General features: G+C 38.3%; 1 protein-coding gene across 1 annotated transcript in view; it reads right to left on the bottom strand.

Moving 5' to 3' along the window:
• LOC133579791 (phosphatidylinositol transfer protein alpha isoform) overlaps nucleotides 1–17,886 on the bottom strand; it is a 59,639-nt gene that overhangs the window by 13,911 nt on the left and 27,842 nt on the right. The window contains exons 8-12 of the mRNA XM_061934118.1: nucleotides 12,967–13,050; nucleotides 12,828–12,905; nucleotides 8,266–8,376; nucleotides 8,082–8,204; nucleotides 7,923–8,006 (exon numbers count right to left, since the gene is read on the bottom strand). Coding sequence (XP_061790102.1) covers nucleotides 7,959–8,006; nucleotides 8,082–8,204; nucleotides 8,266–8,376; nucleotides 12,828–12,905; nucleotides 12,967–13,050 — 444 coding nt within the window. The 3' untranslated portion in view covers nucleotides 7,923–7,958. The remainder of the gene's footprint in view (nucleotides 1–7,922; nucleotides 8,007–8,081; nucleotides 8,205–8,265; nucleotides 8,377–12,827; nucleotides 12,906–12,966; nucleotides 13,051–17,886) is intronic.

Raw genomic sequence — 17,886 nt, 5'->3', positions numbered from 1 at the left:
TAACCTAGCACGATGTTTAAATGTAATTTTAGCATGTAGCACACATAGCTATGTTAATGCTAGGTTAGCAACACTATTTTGAAATGAAATGCTAGCATGAAGCTCACAAAGCTATGCTACTGTTGCTAACCTAGCATGATGTTAACATGTAACATTAGTATGTAGCTCACATAGCTATGCTAGTGTTGTTAACATATCATTATGTTAAACTGTAATGTTAGCATGTAGCTCACATAGCTATGCTAGTGTCGCTATTGAGCATGATATTAAAGCGTAAAGTTAGCATGAAGCGCACATAGCTATGCTAGTGTTGCTAACCCAGCATGATGTTAAAATGTAATTTTAGCATGTAGCAGACATAGCTATGTTACTGTTGCTAACCTAGCATAATGTTAATATGTACTGTTAGCTATGCTAGTGTTGCTAACCTAGCATGATGTTTAAATGTAATTTTAGCATGTAGCACACATAGCTATGCTAGTGTTGCTAACCTAGCCTGATGTTTAAATGTAATTTTAGCATGTAGCACACATAGCTATGTTAGTGTTGCTAACCTGGCATGATGTTAAAATGTAACGTTAGCTATGCTAGTGTTGCTAACCTAGCATGATGTTAAAATGTTATTTTAGCATGTAGCACACATAGCTATGTTAGTGTTGCTAACCTAGCATGAGGTTAAAATGTAACGTTAGCTATGCTAGTGTTGCTAACCTAGCATGATGTTAAAATGTTATTTTAGCATGTAGCACACATAGCTATGTTAGTGTTGCTAACCTAGCATGAGGTTAAAATGTAATGTTAGCTATGCTAGTGTTGCTAACCTAGCATGATGTTTAAATGTAATTTTAGCATGTAGCACACATAGCTATGCTAGTGTTGCTAACCTAGCCTGATGTTTAAATGTAATTTTAGCATGTAGCACACATAGCTATGTTAGTGTTGCTAAGCTGGCATGATGTTAAAATGTAACGTTAGCTATGCTAGTGTTGCTAACCTAGCATGATGTTAAAATGTTATTTTAGCATGTAGCACACATAGCTATGTTAGTGTTGCTAACCTAGCATGAGGTTAAAATGTAATGTCAGCTATGCTAGGGTTGCTAACCTAGCATGATGTTAAAATGTAATGTTAGCATGTAGCCCGCATAGCTATGCTAGAGTAGTTAACCTCGTAGGATGTATTAATGTAATGTTTGCATGTATCTCACAAAGCTATGCTAGTGTTGCAAACCTAGCATTATGTTGAAATGAAATGCTAGCATGAAGCTCCCAAAGCTATACTAGTGTTGCTAACCTAGCATGATGATGAAATGTAATGTTAGTATGTAGCTTACATAGCTATGCTAGTGTTGCTAACCTAGCATGATGATAAAATGTAATGTTAGTATGTGGCTTACATAGCTATGCTAGTGTTGCTAACCTATCATTATGTTAAAATGTTATGTTATCATGTAGCCCGCATAGCAATGCTAGAGTAGTTAACCTCGCAGGATGTTAAAATATAATATTTGCATGTATCTCACATAGCGATGCTAGTGTTGCTAACCTAGCATGATGTTAAAATGTAATGTTAGCATGTACATTACATAGCTATGCTAGTGTTGTTAACCGAGCATGATGTTAAAATGTAATGTTAGCATGTAGCCCGCATAGCTATGCTAGGGTAGTTAACCTCGCAGGATGTATTAATGTAATGTTTGCATTTATCTCACATAGCTATGCTAGTGTTGCTAACCTAGCATTATGTTGAAATGAAATGCTAGCATGAGGCTCACAAAGCTATGCTAGTGTTGCTAATCTAGCATAATATTTAAAATGTAATATTAATATGTAGCTCACATAGCTATGCTAGTGTTGTTAACATATCATTATGTTAAACTGTAATGTTAGCATGTAGCTCACATAGCGATGCTAGTATTGCTACTTAGCATGATGTTAAAGTGTAAAGTTAGCATGAAGCGCTCAAAGCTATGCTCGTGTTGCTAACCTAGCATGATGTTAAAATGTAATGTTAGCATGTAGCCCGCATAGCTATGCTAGAGTAGTTAACCTCGTAGGATGTATTAATGTAATGTTTGCATGTATCTCACATAGCTATGCTAGTGTTGCAAACCTAGCATTATGTTGAAATGAAATGCTAGCATGAAGCTCCCAAAGCTATGCTAGTGTTGCTAACCTAACATGATGATAAAATGTAATGTTAGTATGTAGCTTACATAGCTATGCTAGTGTTGTTAACCTATCATTATGTTAAAATGTTATGTTATCATGTAGCCCGCATAGCAATGCTAGAGTAGTTAACCTCGCAGGATGTTAAAATATAATATTTGCATGTATCTCACGTAGCTATGCTAGTGTTGCTAACCTAGCATGATGTTAAAATGTAATGTTAGCATGTACATTACATAGCTATGCTAGTGTTGTTAACCGAGCATGATGTTAAAATATAATGTTAGCATGTAGCCCGCATAGCTATGCTAGGGTAGTTAACCTCGCAGGATGTATTAATGTAATGTTTGCATTTATCTCACATAGCTATGCTAGTGTTGCTAACCTAGCATTATGTTGAAATGAAATGCTAGCATGAGGCTCACAAAGCTATGCTAGTGTTGCTAATCTAGCATAATATTTAAAATGTAATATTAATATGTAGCTCACATAGCTATGCTAGTGTTGTTAACATATCATTATGTTAAACTGTAATGTTAGCATGTAGCTCACATAGCGATGCTAGTATTGCTACTTAGCATGATGTTAAAGTGTAAAGTTAGCATGAAGCGCTCAAAGCTATGCTCGTGTAGCTAACCTAGCATGATGTTAAAATGTAATGTTAGCATGTAGCCCGCATAGCTATGCTAGAGTAGTTAACCTCGTAGGATGTATTAATGTAATGTTTGCATGTATCTCACATAGCTATGCTAGTGTTGCAAACCTAGCATTATGTTGAAATGAAATGCTAGCATGAAGCTCCCAAAGCTATACTAGTGTTGCTAACCTAGCATGATGATAAAATGTAATGTTAGTATGTAGCTTACATAGCTATGCTAGTGTTGCTAACCTATCATTATGTTAAAATGTTATGTTATCATGTAGCCCGCATAGCAATGCTAGAGTAGTTAACCTCGCAGGATGTTAAAATATAATATTTGCATGTATCTCACATAGCTATGCTAGTGTTGCTAACCTAGCATGATGTTAAAATGTAATGTTAGCATGTACATTACATAGCTATGCTAGTGTTGTTAACCGAGCATGATGTTAAAATGTAATGTTAGCATATAGCCCGCATAGCTATGCTAGGGTAGTTAACCTCGCAGGATGTATTAATATAATGTTTGCATTTATCTCACATAGCTATGCTAGTGTTGTTAACATATCATTATGTTAAACTGTAATGTTAGCATGTAGCTCACATAGCGATGCTAGTATTGCTACTTAGCATGATGTTAAAGTGTAAAGTTAGCATGAAGCGCTCAAAGCTATGCTAGTGTTGCTAACCTAGCATGATGTTAAAATGTAATGTTAGCATGTAGCCCGCATAGCTATGCTAGAGTAGTTAACCTCCTAGGATGTATTAATGTAATGTTTGCATGTATCTCACATAGCTATGTTAGTGTTGCTAACCTAGCATTATGTTGAAATGAAACGCTAGCATGAAGCTCCCAAAGCTATGATAGTGTTGCTAACCTAGCATGATGATAAAATGTAATGTTAGTATGAAGCTTACATAGCTATGCTAGTGTTGCTAACCTATCATTATGTTAAAATGTAATGTTATCATGTAGCCCGCATAGCTATGCTAGAGTAGTTAACCTTGCAGGATGTTAAAATATAATATTTGCATGTATCTCACATAGCTATGCTAGTGTTGCTAACCTAGCATGATGTTAAAATGTAATGTTAGTATGTAGCTCACATAGCTATGCTAGTGTTGCTAACCTATCATTATGTTAAACTGTAAAGTTAGCATGAAGCGCACATAATGCTAACCTAGCATGATGTTAAAATGGAATTTTAGCATGTAGCACACAGTTATTTTAGTGTTAGTAACCTGGCATGATGTTAAAATGTAACGTTAGCTATGCCAATGTTGCTAACCTAGCATGATGTTTAAATGTAATTTTAGCATGTAGCACACATAGCTATGCTAGTGTTGCTAACCTAGCATTATGTTGAAATGAAAGGCTAGCATGAGGCTCACAAAGCTATGCTAGTGTTGCTAACCTAGCATGATGTTAAAATGTAATGTTAGCATGTAGCTCACATAGCTAGGCTAGTGTCGTTACCGAGCATGATATTAAAGTGTAAAGTTAGCATGAAGCGCACATAGCTATGCTAGTGTTGCTAACCTAGCATAATGTTAAAATGTAATTTTAGCATGTAGCACACATAGCTATGTTAGTGTTGCTAACCTGGCATGATGTTAAAATGTAATGTTAGCTATGCTAGTGTTGCTAACCTAGCCTGATGTTAAAATGTAATTTTAGCATTTGGCACACATAGCTATGCTAGTGTTGCTAACCTAGCATGATGTTAAAATGTAATTTTAGCATGTAGCACACATAGCTATGTTAGTGTTGGTAACCTGGCATGATGTTAAAATGTAATGTTAGCTATGCTAGTGTTGCTAACCTAGCACGATGTTTAAATGTAATTTTAGCATGTAGCACACATAGCTATGTTAATGCTAGGTTAGCAACACTATTTTGAAATGAAATGCTAGCATGAAGCTCACAAAGCTATGCTACTGTTGCTAACCTAGCATGATGTTAACATGTAACATTAGTATGTAGCTCACATAGCTATGCTAGTGTTGTTAACATATCATTATGTTAAACTGTAATGTTAGCATGTAGCTCACATAGCTATGCTAGTGTCGCTATTGAGCATGATATTAAAGCGTAAAGTTAGCATGAAGCGCACATAGCTATGCTAGTGTTGCTAACCCAGCATGATGTTAAAATGTAATTTTAGCATGTAGCAGACATAGCTATGTTACTGTTGCTAACCTAGCATAATGTTAATATGTACTGTTAGCTATGCTAGTGTTGCTAACCTAGCATGATGTTTAAATGTAATTTTAGCATGTAGCACACATAGCTATGCTAGTGTTGCTAACCTAGCCTGATGTTTAAATGTAATTTTAGCATGTAGCACACATAGCTATGTTAGTGTTGCTAACCTGGCATGATGTTAAAATGTAACGTTAGCTATGCTAGTGTTGCTAACCTAGCATGATGTTAAAATGTTATTTTAGCATGTAGCACACATAGCTATGTTAGTGTTGCTAACCTAGCATGAGGTTAAAATGTAACGTTAGCTATGCTAGTGTTGCTAACCTAGCATGATGTTAAAATGTTATTTTAGCATGTAGCACACATAGCTATGTTAGTGTTGCTAACCTAGCATGAGGTTAAAATGTAATGTTAGCTATGCTAGTGTTGCTAACCTAGCATGATGTTTAAATGTAATTTTAGCATGTAGCACACATAGCTATGCTAGTGTTGCTAACCTAGCCTGATGTTTAAATGTAATTTTAGCATGTAGCACACATAGCTATGTTAGTGTTGCTAAGCTGGCATGATGTTAAAATGTAACGTTAGCTATGCTAGTGTTGCTAACCTAGCATGATGTTAAAATGTTATTTTAGCATGTAGCACACATAGCTATGTTAGTGTTGCTAACCTAGCATGAGGTTAAAATGTAATGTCAGCTATGCTAGGGTTGCTAACCTAGCATGATGTTAAAATGTAATGTTAGCATGTAGCCCGCATAGCTATGCTAGAGTAGTTAACCTCGTAGGATGTATTAATGTAATGTTTGCATGTATCTCACAAAGCTATGCTAGTGTTGCAAACCTAGCATTATGTTGAAATGAAATGCTAGCATGAAGCTCCCAAAGCTATACTAGTGTTGCTAACCTAGCATGATGATAAAATGTAATGTTAGTATGTAGCTTACATAGCTATGCTAGTGTTGCTAACCTATCATTATGTTAAAATGTTATGTTATCATGTAGCCCGCATAGCAATGCTAGAGTAGTTAACCTCGCAGGATGTTAAAATATAATATTTGCATGTATCTCCCATAGCTATGCTAGTGTTGCTAACCTAGCATGATGTTAAAATGTAATGTTAGCATGTACATTACATAGCTATGCTAGTGTTGTTAACCGAGCATGATGTTAAAATGTAATGTTAGCATATAGCCCGCATAGCTATGCTAGGGTAGTTAACCTCGCAGGATGTATTAATGTAATGTTTGCATTTATCTCACATAGCTATGCTAGTGTTGTTAACATATCATTATGTTAAACTGTAATGTTAGCATGTAGCTCACATAGCGATGCTAGTATTGCTACTTAGCATGATGTTAAAGTGTAAAGTTAGCATGAAGCGCTCAAAGCTATGCTAGTGTTGCTAACCTAGCATGATGTTAAAATGTAATGTTAGCATGTACATTACATAGCTATGCTAGTGTTGTTAACCGAGCATGATGTTAAAATGTAATGTTAGCATATAGCCCGCATAGCTATGCTAGGGTAGTTAACCTCGCAGGATGTATTAATGTAATGTTTGCATTTATCTCACATAGCTATGCTAGTGTTGTTAACATATCATTATGTTAAACTGTAATGTTAGCATGTAGCTCACATAGCGATGCTAGTATTGCTACTTAGCATGATGTTAAAGTGTAAAGTTAGCATGAAGCGCTCAAAGCTATGCTAGTGTTGCTAACCTAGCATGATGTTAAAATGTAATGTTAGCATGTAGCCCGCATAGCTATGCTAGAGTAGTTAACCTCGTAGGATGTATTAATGTAATGTTTGCATGTATCTCACATAGCTATGTTAGTGTTGCTAACCTAGCATTATGTTGAAATGAAACGCTAGCATGAAGCTCCCAAAGCTATGATAGTGTTGCTAACCTAGCATGATGATAAAATGTAATGTTAGTATGAAGCTTACATAGCTATGCTAGTGTTGCTAACCTATCATTATGTTAAAATGTAATGTTATCATGTAGCCCGCATAGCTATGCTAGAGTAGTTAACCTTGCAGGATGTTAAAATATAATATTTGCATGTATCTCACATAGCTATGCTAGTGTTGCTAACCTAGCATGATGTTAAAATGTAATGTTAGTATGTAGCTCACATAGCTATGCTAGTGTTGCTAACCTAGCATGATGTTGAAATGTAATGTTAGTATGTAGCTCACATAGCTATGCTAGTGTTGCTAACCTATCATTATGTTAAACTGTAAAGTTAGCATGAAGCGCACATAGTGCTAACCTAGCATGATGTTAAAATGTAATTTTAGCATGTAGCACACAGTTATTTTAGTGTGGGTAACCTGGCACGATGTTAAAATGTAACGTTAGCTATGCCAGTGTTGCTAACCTAGCATGATGTTTAAATGTAATTTTAGCATGTAGCACACATAGCTATGCTAGTGTTGCTAACCTAGCATTATGTTGAAATGAAATGCTAGCATGAGGCTCACAAAGCTATACTAGTGTTGCTAACCTAGCATGATGTTAAAATGTAATGTTAGCATGTAGCTCACATAGCTAGGCTAGTGTCGTTACCGAGCATGATATTAAAGTGTAAAGTTAGCATGAAGCGCACATAGCTATGCTAGTGTTGCTAACCTAGCATAATGTTAAAATGTAATTTTAGCATGTAGCATACATAGCTATGTTAGTGTTGCTAACCTGGCATGATGTTAAAATGTAATGTTAGCTATGCTAGTGTTGCTAACCTAGCCTGATGTTAAAATGTAATTTTAGCATGTAGCACACATAGCTATGATAGTGTTGCTAACCTGGCATGATGTTAAAATGTAATGTTAGCTATGCTAGTGTTGCTAACCTAGCCTGATGTTAAAATGTAATGTTAGCTATGCTAGTGTTCTTGTCCTACCTGATGAGCAGCAGCATTCACAGTCTAGAGCCAACCTCAGTCCTCTAGCGCCACCATGCCTTTGACCGGGTCCTTCACTCTCATCTGTGAGCACAACACAACACAAACCGGTTAACAACCGCGAGACCAATTCCCGCTGACCCGGTCTCCTTCCGTCACCTCGTCCAGCTCCTTGCGCGTCTCCTCCTCCATGCGGCGGATGTCCTCCATGTTCAAGTCGATCCACTTGTCGATCCAGCAGAACAGCTGACGGTGGAAGTTGGTGAACAAACGCTTCTCTTGCTGCCGAGAGACAGGATTTCATGTCACATCTGTCCAGTGGGGGGCGCTGAGGTCCACAAACCTTTTGTATGAAGTTCTCCACTTTGTTCTGGAGGCCCCACCACTTGAACTTGACCGTGACCAGCTTGTAGGCACACATGTGTGGGCAGTCCTTCTTGTTGGGGAGCTCCTTCTGCAGGAACATGGACGCTCGTTAGCAATACACTATATTGCCAAAAGTATTTGGTCAGAATCAGAATCAGGTGTCGTAATCACTTGGTGTATAAACTCAAGCGTGTCCTGGGCATGACGTTAAAGAGCATCCGGCAGTGGAGGATCCTCTATGGGGGTCTTGGGGAACGAGGAGGTTAACCCCTTTACTACTGTTACCCCAGGTGGACCTTGGCAAAGGCCTAGTACCTGACTGCCCCCTAGCCAGGGATACGGTGAAGACCTCAACGGCGGAAGAAGGCTGCAGCAGAAAAGGGTCCCCAGTCGTCTTGGACTCCGTACCACTGGACCCTGACCCGATTCTGTCAAGGATTCTGTCTGTGCACCAGTGTCCCCTCGTTTACCTACTCAGTGGCCTTGTGGTTAGAGTGTCCGCCCTGAGATCGGTAGGTTGTGAGTTCAAACCCCGGCCGAGTCATACCAAAGACTATAAAAAATGGGACCCATTGCCTCCCTGCTTGGCACTCAGCATCAAGGGTTGGAATTGGGGGTTAAATCACCAAAAATGATTCTCGGGCGCGGCACCGCTGCTGCCCACTGCTCCCCTCACCTCCCAGGGGGTGAACAAGGGGATGGGTCAAATGCAGAGGACAAATTTCACCACACCTAGTGTGTGTGTGACAATCATTGGTACTTTAACTTAACTTAAACAAAGTCACGCACAGGCATCCTCCATAAAGAGATACACCCCTACCAGGAGGATCGTCATACTCGTTCGAGTGACCGCCGATGATGAAAATCGAGCACTTAGGCAAGGGGACTGTCTCTACAAACATTTGTGAAAGAATGGGCCGCTCTCAGTGATTTCCAGCGTGGAACTGTCATAGAATGCCACCTGTGCAACAAATCCAGTTGTGAAATTTCCTCACTCCTAAATATTCCAAAGTCAACTGTCAGCTTTATTATAAGAAAATAGAAGAGTTTGGGAATAACAGCAACTCAGCCACGAAGTGGTAGGACACGTAAACTGACAAAGAGGGGTCAGCGGAGGAATTATGGTGTGGGGTTGTTTTTCAGGAGTTGGGCTTAACCTCTTAGTTCCAGTGAAAGGAATTTTGAATGTTCCAGGATACCAAAACATTTTGGACAATTCCATGTGGGAAAAGTTTGGCCCCTTCCTCTTCAACATGACTGTGCACCAGTGCACAAAGCAAGGTCCATAAAGACATGTATGACAGAGTCGGGTATGGATGAACTTGACTGGCCTGCACAGAGTCCTGACCTGAACCCGATAGAACACCTTTGGGATGAATTAGAACGGAGACTGAGAGCCAGGCCTTCTCCACCAACATCAGTGTGTGACCTCACCAATGAGCAGTGTTGGGACAAACGCGTTACAGAGTAACGCGTTACTGTAACGCCGTTAGTTTCGGCGGTAACTAGTAATCTAACGCGTTATTTTTTTTTATTCAGTAATTTAGTTACCGTTACTACATGATGCGTTACTGCGTTATTTTACGTTACTTTTGATGTAGAATCGGCTAGAAACAGAAGCGCTGCCGTTCTTCTGAATCTTCCTCTGTCACAAGCCGGAGAGAAGAAAAGAGGCGCGGTCTATGTGTGTGTGTGTGTGTGTGGGGGGGGGGGGGGGGGGGGGGGGGGGGTTTGATATGTGAAACAAAAAAAAAAAGTTGTTGGCACGTTCAGTCCACACACAGCGTGGTCATGGCGAGCGCAATAAAGGAGGAGCTTGAACGCCCTGCGCCATTGAATCGGTGTGTTTATAAGTGCAGATTCGGTTGTGCAAAACGAGGGTTTTAAACACATGCTGAACGTGCTTGAACCACGTTACGACATCCCGTCGCGCACCCACTTCAGCGATAAGATTGTGCCAGATCTTTATGAGCAGGAGAAGAAAAAAGTTGTGGATGAACTATCCCGAGCATCATCTGTTGCGCTCATGACAGACGGCTGGACATCCAGCGGAACTATAAGCACTCACTTCATCACAGCAGACTGGGAGATGAGAAGACACGCCCCCTCTACGAGAGTCACCTTGCGCAGGTACTGACACAAGCAGTGGAGGAATGGAAGATAAAGATATCCCAGTCACACTTGATAATGCCAAAAATCAAATAATTACAGAGAATGAGGCAGGACTGGGACCACAGATAGGTGCTTTGCACATGTGGTGAATTTGGCATCACAGAAGGGAATCTCAGTCAATAGGATGGAGCGCCTCTTTGGGAGGATCAGGAAGGTTTCTTACTTCCACCCAAGCACAACAGCTGCTCATGTGCTTAAGACAAAGCAAGAAATGCTAAAGCTGCCTGCTCATACATGATGTCCCAACGAGGTGGAACTCCACTTATGATATGTTGGAGCAGCAGGCAGCTATATACTCTGCATTGACCCACAACACCCTGAAGACAAATGTCACCCTGTCTGATGATGATGTGAGAGTGGCAGATGAGGTCCTCCAGGTGCTTAAACCCCTCAAAAGTGTTACATCTCTACTGAGCACTGAAACTTCACCATCTGTGTCAATGATCCTGCCACTGAAAACAAGGATTCTACAATCCATGGCTCCAAGTGTGGAAGACAGCAGCATCACTCCAGATGTCAGGCTTTATTTCACTACCTATGTTTCAAGGAAGATGATGTTTCTTCTTATGTTGCACTTAAACTTGTTTTTTATTAATGGTCATTGGTCCAAGTTTAAAGAAAGGAGGAATGCCTTTTTATGTTGCACTGTTTTTCATTAATTATGTTAAAAGGAAAATAAAAATGCATGTCAAGTTGATCAACAGATTGTATTATTCTCCAGTGCAATAACAGTACTGAAATGAAGGCTAAAAGGGCATTAATGGGAGCTTTAAAAAAAAAGAAGAAAAAAAGAAGTAACTAAATAGTTACTTTTCACAGTAACGCATTACTTTTTGGTGTAAGTAACTGAGTTAGTAACTGAGTTACTTTTGAAATAAAGTAACTAGTAACTGTAACTAGTTACTGGTTTTCAGTAACCAACCCAACACTGCCAATGCGCTTTTGGAAGAATGGTGGGAAATTATTCAAATTAATTAAATATATCCTTAAGGCTTAGGTGCTCTTTGTTTTAAATGTCATTTTTTATATATAGTTGCGCATCATATATTCATAAATAAAAATATATAAATAAATGTAGTTTTTAATAATAAGTATTGTTTTACATAATATTTCATATAGTAAAATAATTACATTTAAAATAACTAACAAGTCTGCTTAGGGCAAATGTTATTTTTTGTTTATAGTTGCACATCATATATTCATAAATAAAAAGATATAAATTAAATATATTTAAAAATAATAGTTATTGTTTTATATATTACACATAGTTAAAATAATTAAGTTTAAAATACTTAAAATATCTACTTAAGGCTTCGGTGCTCCTTGTTTCAAATGTCGTTTTTTATATATAGTTGCACATCATATATTCATAAATAAAAATATATAAATTAAATATTATTTTGTAGCCCTGCGATGAGGTGGCAACTTGTCTAGGGTGTACACCGCCTTCTGCCCGATTGTAGCTGAGATAGGCTCCAGTGCCCCCCGCGACCCCAAAGGAAATAAGCGGTAGAAAATGGATGGATGGATGGGTGGGAAATTCCTATAAACACACTCTGCAACCTTGTGGACAGCCTTCTCACACTGCAAAAACTGAAATCTAAGCAAGATTAAATACCTCAAGGGTGATACTTGCTTATTTTCTGTCTGATAAGATAATTCTCCTTACTAAGCAGATTTTATGTTAGAGTGTTTTAGTTGTTTTAAGGGTTTTTTGTCCTAAATGATCTCAGTAAGATATTACAGCTCGTTGCTGAGATGTTATGACCTATATTGAGTAAAACATGCTTGAAACTAGAATATCAACTGATGCAAAGCTGTGTCTACAACACTCACAAGTATAAAACTGCTTTTTCAAAGTAATAATTTCTTACTTCAAGCATGAAAAAAAAAATCATGATGCCGAGCGCATATCACTATGCCAAGATAATGGCACGAACATTTACTTAATTTAAGAATATTTTTCAACATATTGAGCAAAATGGTCTCTTTTTTCTTCTACCAAGAAAAGTGCTCTTACGTACTTATTTTAAGGTATTTTTGGGTTCATTGAGGTTGGCTAATTTGACTTGTTGTGGAAAGTCTTGACAAGCCGAATTTTCTTGTTCTATTGGCAGATAATTTTGCTTAGTTCAAATAAAATACCCCTAATTTTTGTATTTTTTTTTTTCTTGTTTTTGAACATTGACTTTTTGCAGTGCAGAAGAGTTGAAGCTGTAATAGCTGCAAAAGGTGGACCGACATCATGTTGAACCCTATGGGTTAGGAATGGGATGGCACTTCAAGTTCATATGTGAGTCACGGCAGGTGGCCAAATACTTTTGGCAATATAGTGTAACAAATACAGGTGATGAGATGTCTTCGTACCCTCCAGTCTGGTCCTAGAGGGCCTCGTCCGGTCTTCATGGACTTAAACCTGCAGGGATCCTCTTCGGACTTGTAGTCCTGCACAGAGACAAATAAGGATCTTCAATGCGTCTGCACGAATCTTCTTCACGCTCTTCACCTTCGAATCCACTTGGCTTCTGTCCGCAATGTCGATATAAACCACGTCCACCTTCTTCCAGGTGTCTCCGTCCAAACCGTGCACCTGAAACACAACCAACACATTGGGTTCCGAATCAGGTACTAGTTTTTGTCAATGACCGAATCCTGCTAGTCTTACCTAATTCACGTAAGATCCAACGGTACCAAAAAAAAACGCTCCAACGTAAGTATAGTAAGGCTCCATTTTTCAAAAAATGGGCTAGCTTGATGCGATTTCAATACCTTCAAATGTGTTACTGAAAACTACAACTTAGATGCACCAATACTCCGTTAGTGTTGGTACTAGGAATTTTCAAAATGGGGTCCCAGGGACCCCATCAAGTCATAAAGATGGGGTCCCACAGTAAATATTTGGGGTCCCACTTTTTTGTAAGCGTTTTGAAAACAAATGATAAATGTATGCATTATCCTGTTATATCTCACATTCTATGTTGTGTTTTGGAAAAAGGTTGTCATAGATGTTATTTAATTCATTAAAAAAATAAAATAAAAGAAAAACATGTTTTATGCATATGTAAATGTATTCAGTTATAAACATTCATTCACTTTCTTCTTTCCTTCATGGATCTAAACTTTACTGCTGCCGGTATTTTTTTCTATATTTTTATTGTAATATTTTCAGAATGTGTATGTTCTATTTTTGGCCAAAGTAAGACAAAGAAAAAAATCTGAATTTGTCTTTATTTTTTAGTTTTAATGCCATGATTTTAATAGTCCGGCCCGCGTGTGCAGAGATTTCCCTCCATGCGGGCCCCTGAGCTAAAATGACTTTCACACCCCTGACTTACAGTATTAACGCTTTTTAGGGCGCAACAAAAGACTACATTCAACAAGGACTGAACTGACGCGCCAACACATCATAAACTATACATTATTGCCATCTAACGTCTTGGACTTGCAACTGTAATTGCAACTTAATGTCATACTTGCAAAGGAGATTTACAAATGTGACAATAAAACAAGATACACGCTCCTTTTTAAATGTTGCAATAAAAAAGTTAGATTTTCCTATATATGTGGTATAGCTCGGTTAGTAGAGTGGCCGTGCCAGCAACTTGAGGGTTCCAGGTTCAATCCCCGCTTCTGCCATCCTAGTCACTGCCGTTGTGTCCTTGGGCAAGACACTTTACCCACCTGCTCCCAGTGCCACCCACACTGGTTTAAATGTAACTTAGATATTGGGTTTCACTATGTAAAAGCGCTTTGAGTCACTAGAGAAAAAGCGCTATATAAATATAATTCACTTCACTTCACACCACTATTAAAAACAACTAATATTTGTTAACACACAAAAGCACCGAAATATGGTATCGTTTGACAACCGGTATTGATTCCCAGGTACGGAAATTGGTACTGTATCGGTGTAGATGTAAACAGTACCCATCCCTAGTCTTGAGTGCTGACTCATTCCTGTATTAGCTCCTGGAAAAAATCAGTGCATTAGGGAAAAAAAAAAATAAAAAAAATAAAAATAAAAAAATAAAATATATATATATATATATAAATATATATATATATATATATATATATATATATATATATATAAATATATATAAATAAATATAAATATAAATAAATAAATATATATATATATATATATATATATACACACCGGTATATATATATATATATATATATATTAGGGCTGCAACTAACGATTAATTTGATAATCGATTAATTTGTCGATTATTACTTTGATTCATCGATTAATAATCGGATAAAAGAGACAAACTACATTTCTATCCTTTCCAGTATTTTATTGAAAAAAACCCAGCATACTGGCACCATACTTATTTTGATTATTGATTCTCAGCTGTTTGTACATGTTGCAGTTTATAAATAAAGGTTTATAAAAAATAAAAATAAAAATAAAACATTTTTTAAGAAATAAATAAGAAAATTGCCTCTGCGCATGCGCATAGCATAGATCCAACGAATCGATGACTAAATTAATCGCCAACTATTTTTATAATCGATTCAATCGATTAGTTGTTGCAGCCCTAATATATATATATATATATATATATATATATATATATATATATATATATATATATATATATAATTTATTTATTCCCTTGAAACCACATTTGGAAACATCAGTGTATTCCAAAAAAAAAAAAATATATATATATATTAGAGATGCGCGGATAGGCAATTTATTTCATCCGCAACCGCGTCAGAAAGTCGTCAACCATCCGCCATCCACCCGATGTAACGTTTGATCAGAACTGCACCCGCCCGCCATCCGCCCGCACCCGCCCGAAGTTTTATTTACGGAGGCAATAATTGAGCATGGATTTCCAATCGCACTGGCTGATCACATGGGACAGTTAAATGTTTGTAATGCAACCTTTAAAAATCATTACGCGGTGATCGCGGTCCCAAAAATAAACTTTTCTTGCATGATAATGTCCAGAAAAATTCGCTTTATATTACTATAGAGTCCTTTTAACGAATGAGTTTGATGGTTTATCACAAACCTTAAATGAAAGAAGTCCTTTGTTCTCCTGCACCATGCGCTTTGGCCTTGCTTCGTGTTTGGTGCGCAATCCTGTCGGCTGTATTTCACAGCACGACATACTGTTAAAAGTGTTTATACTATTTATGCTTTCAAGTCCAAGTTGAAGAAATCTTGTTAAATGTTGACAGCATAACTACCAAAATACAGAAGTATGTCCTTAATATTTTTGCAGTGCTATTTCTGTTGAAAAGTTCAAATGATTACATTAGAGATGTGATGTGCCACTTTTCAAGTGTCTGTTGGCTTAAATTAATTTTCATTAATTTTTCATATTTTGAATTCTTTTGAAAGGCTTACAAAAAAACTACATTTGAATTGTAATTCCATGCTATTGACAGGACTATTAATTTTAATGAAGTTAGCTTACCATGTTTACAGTATGATAATTGTGATAGAAATGTGAATTTTAGGCACAGAATATTTTATACAATTGAACAAGGCAGTAGATTATACAATCTTGGACAGAAAGTTAATAATGACACCAATTTTTTTTTTAATGGAATTGTTTAGTACTGTTTTACCATTTGTTTACTGTAAAAAGTGTTTATACTGTTTATACTTTCAATTAACAAATTGAAGTCTTGTGAAAGGTTGACAGGATAACTGGCATTAACTGTCAAAATAATTTCAAACTATTGAAGTTAGCTTACAGAATAAACATGCCAATCAACCCATATGATTTTTGCTGTAATATTTTTGTTTTGAAAAGTCACTGTGACTGATAGAAAAGTGATGGTTTTAGCAACATTTTAACCTGTCTGAATGCTAATAATCATTTTGCGTCGGGGGGGCGAAGCCCTGAACCCTCCACCAGGACTTTGTCCTGGACCTACCGGGGCCTGCGGCCCTTGGACCCTGGCTACTAGGTTTTTCTGATTTCAAAAGTTGGCAGGTATGGTGAGGTTATAAAGCTTTTGCCTGTTAAAGAAAGGAGACTGATCCAATGCAGCACAGACTTTCGCGTGCCACGCTGTCACGACCCAGACGCACACCAGTGCGCAATCATATGGGAGCCGCGCTGAGCGCACCTCCAAGCGCGTCTCGCTGCCGGCGACGGCCAGGTATGGGCCCACGCTCCAGCGCCATCCATTTTCAGGGCTAGTTGATTCGGCAGGTGGGTTGTTACACACTCCTTAGCGGGTTCCGACTTCCATGGCCACCGTCCTGCTCTCTATATAAACCAGGGTGAGCCCCACCCCTTTCGTGAGCGCACTGCGCGCGGAGTGACCCCTGTTACGCGCCCCCGGCAACAGGGGTGGCGGGCAGGTAAGCTGCGCGGGCGGAGCGCGCGGAGTGACCCATGTTACGAGCCCCGGGGTGGCGGGCAGGTAAGCTGCTTACCTGCTGCGCGTGACGCTGGCCGCGGCGAAGGCGGACGAGGCGGGGTGTCGGTGCGGTGGGCGCGGTAGTGACCCTGGACGTGCGTCGGGCCCTTCTCGCGGATCGCCTCAGCTACGGCTCCCGGTGGGGCCCTCTCGGAGGAAGGGGCCTCGGTCCCGGACCCCGGCGAGGCGTCCCTTCTCCGCTCCGTAAAAGTGTCCATCTCTTTTCTTTTTTTTCTTCTGTTGTGGCATATGCAGCAGGTGCCTGCTCGTTTTTCGTATGTGGGTAACAACATTTAACTATGTATATATATTTCCGAATGGGTTTAACTGCCACCCGCAAAAAAAAAAAAAAAAAAAAAAAAAAAAAATCTAATTAATCCGCCCGACCCGACCCGCGCGCGGATAAAATCTTATTTTTTTTAATTTCATCCGCCCGATCCGCGGATAATCCGCGGACTCCGCGGTTGTGCCCGCAAACCGCGCATCTCTAATATATATATATATATATATAGATATATATATATATTTTTTTAATACATTGATGTTTCCAAATGTGGCTTCACAGTTCATTTTTTCAAGTACAAAACTTTTGGCCCTAATTTAGAGCAATAAGTTTACTTGAATCAAAGTAATTTTGTTGGAAAATTGATGGTTTTGTAGCTTTAAAAGGAGCTAATACAGGAAGTAAAAAAAAAAAAAATATATATATATATATTTTTTTCTATTTTTCTCTTTCATACGGTTTGATATTTGAACTTCTGTTGTTTTTAGAATCACATCCTCTTATTTTCAGTTTAAGCACTTGCCATAAAACGGAGTAAAGTTCCTGAATGTACCTTATTTTAGTAAACATGTTTTTATGCTGCAGCCATGAAAATATTTGATTTATAACGAATTATTCCTACTTCGGCGAAATAACCAGTGTTGCTTGTTTTTACGTTAAGAGCTTTTTTCCCCAATCAGAATTCAGCTAGCTTGTTGCCAGCGCTGCATTCATTCTGCCGGTTGATAGGCAGTTGTGATAGCCAAT

Source organism: Nerophis lumbriciformis, linkage group LG03 (genome assembly GCF_033978685.3).
Source record: "Nerophis lumbriciformis linkage group LG03, RoL_Nlum_v2.1, whole genome shotgun sequence".
In the NCBI taxonomy this organism is placed as follows: Eukaryota; Metazoa; Chordata; class Actinopteri; order Syngnathiformes; family Syngnathidae; genus Nerophis; species Nerophis lumbriciformis.
This window is presented reverse-complemented; position numbering and strand designations above follow the sequence as displayed.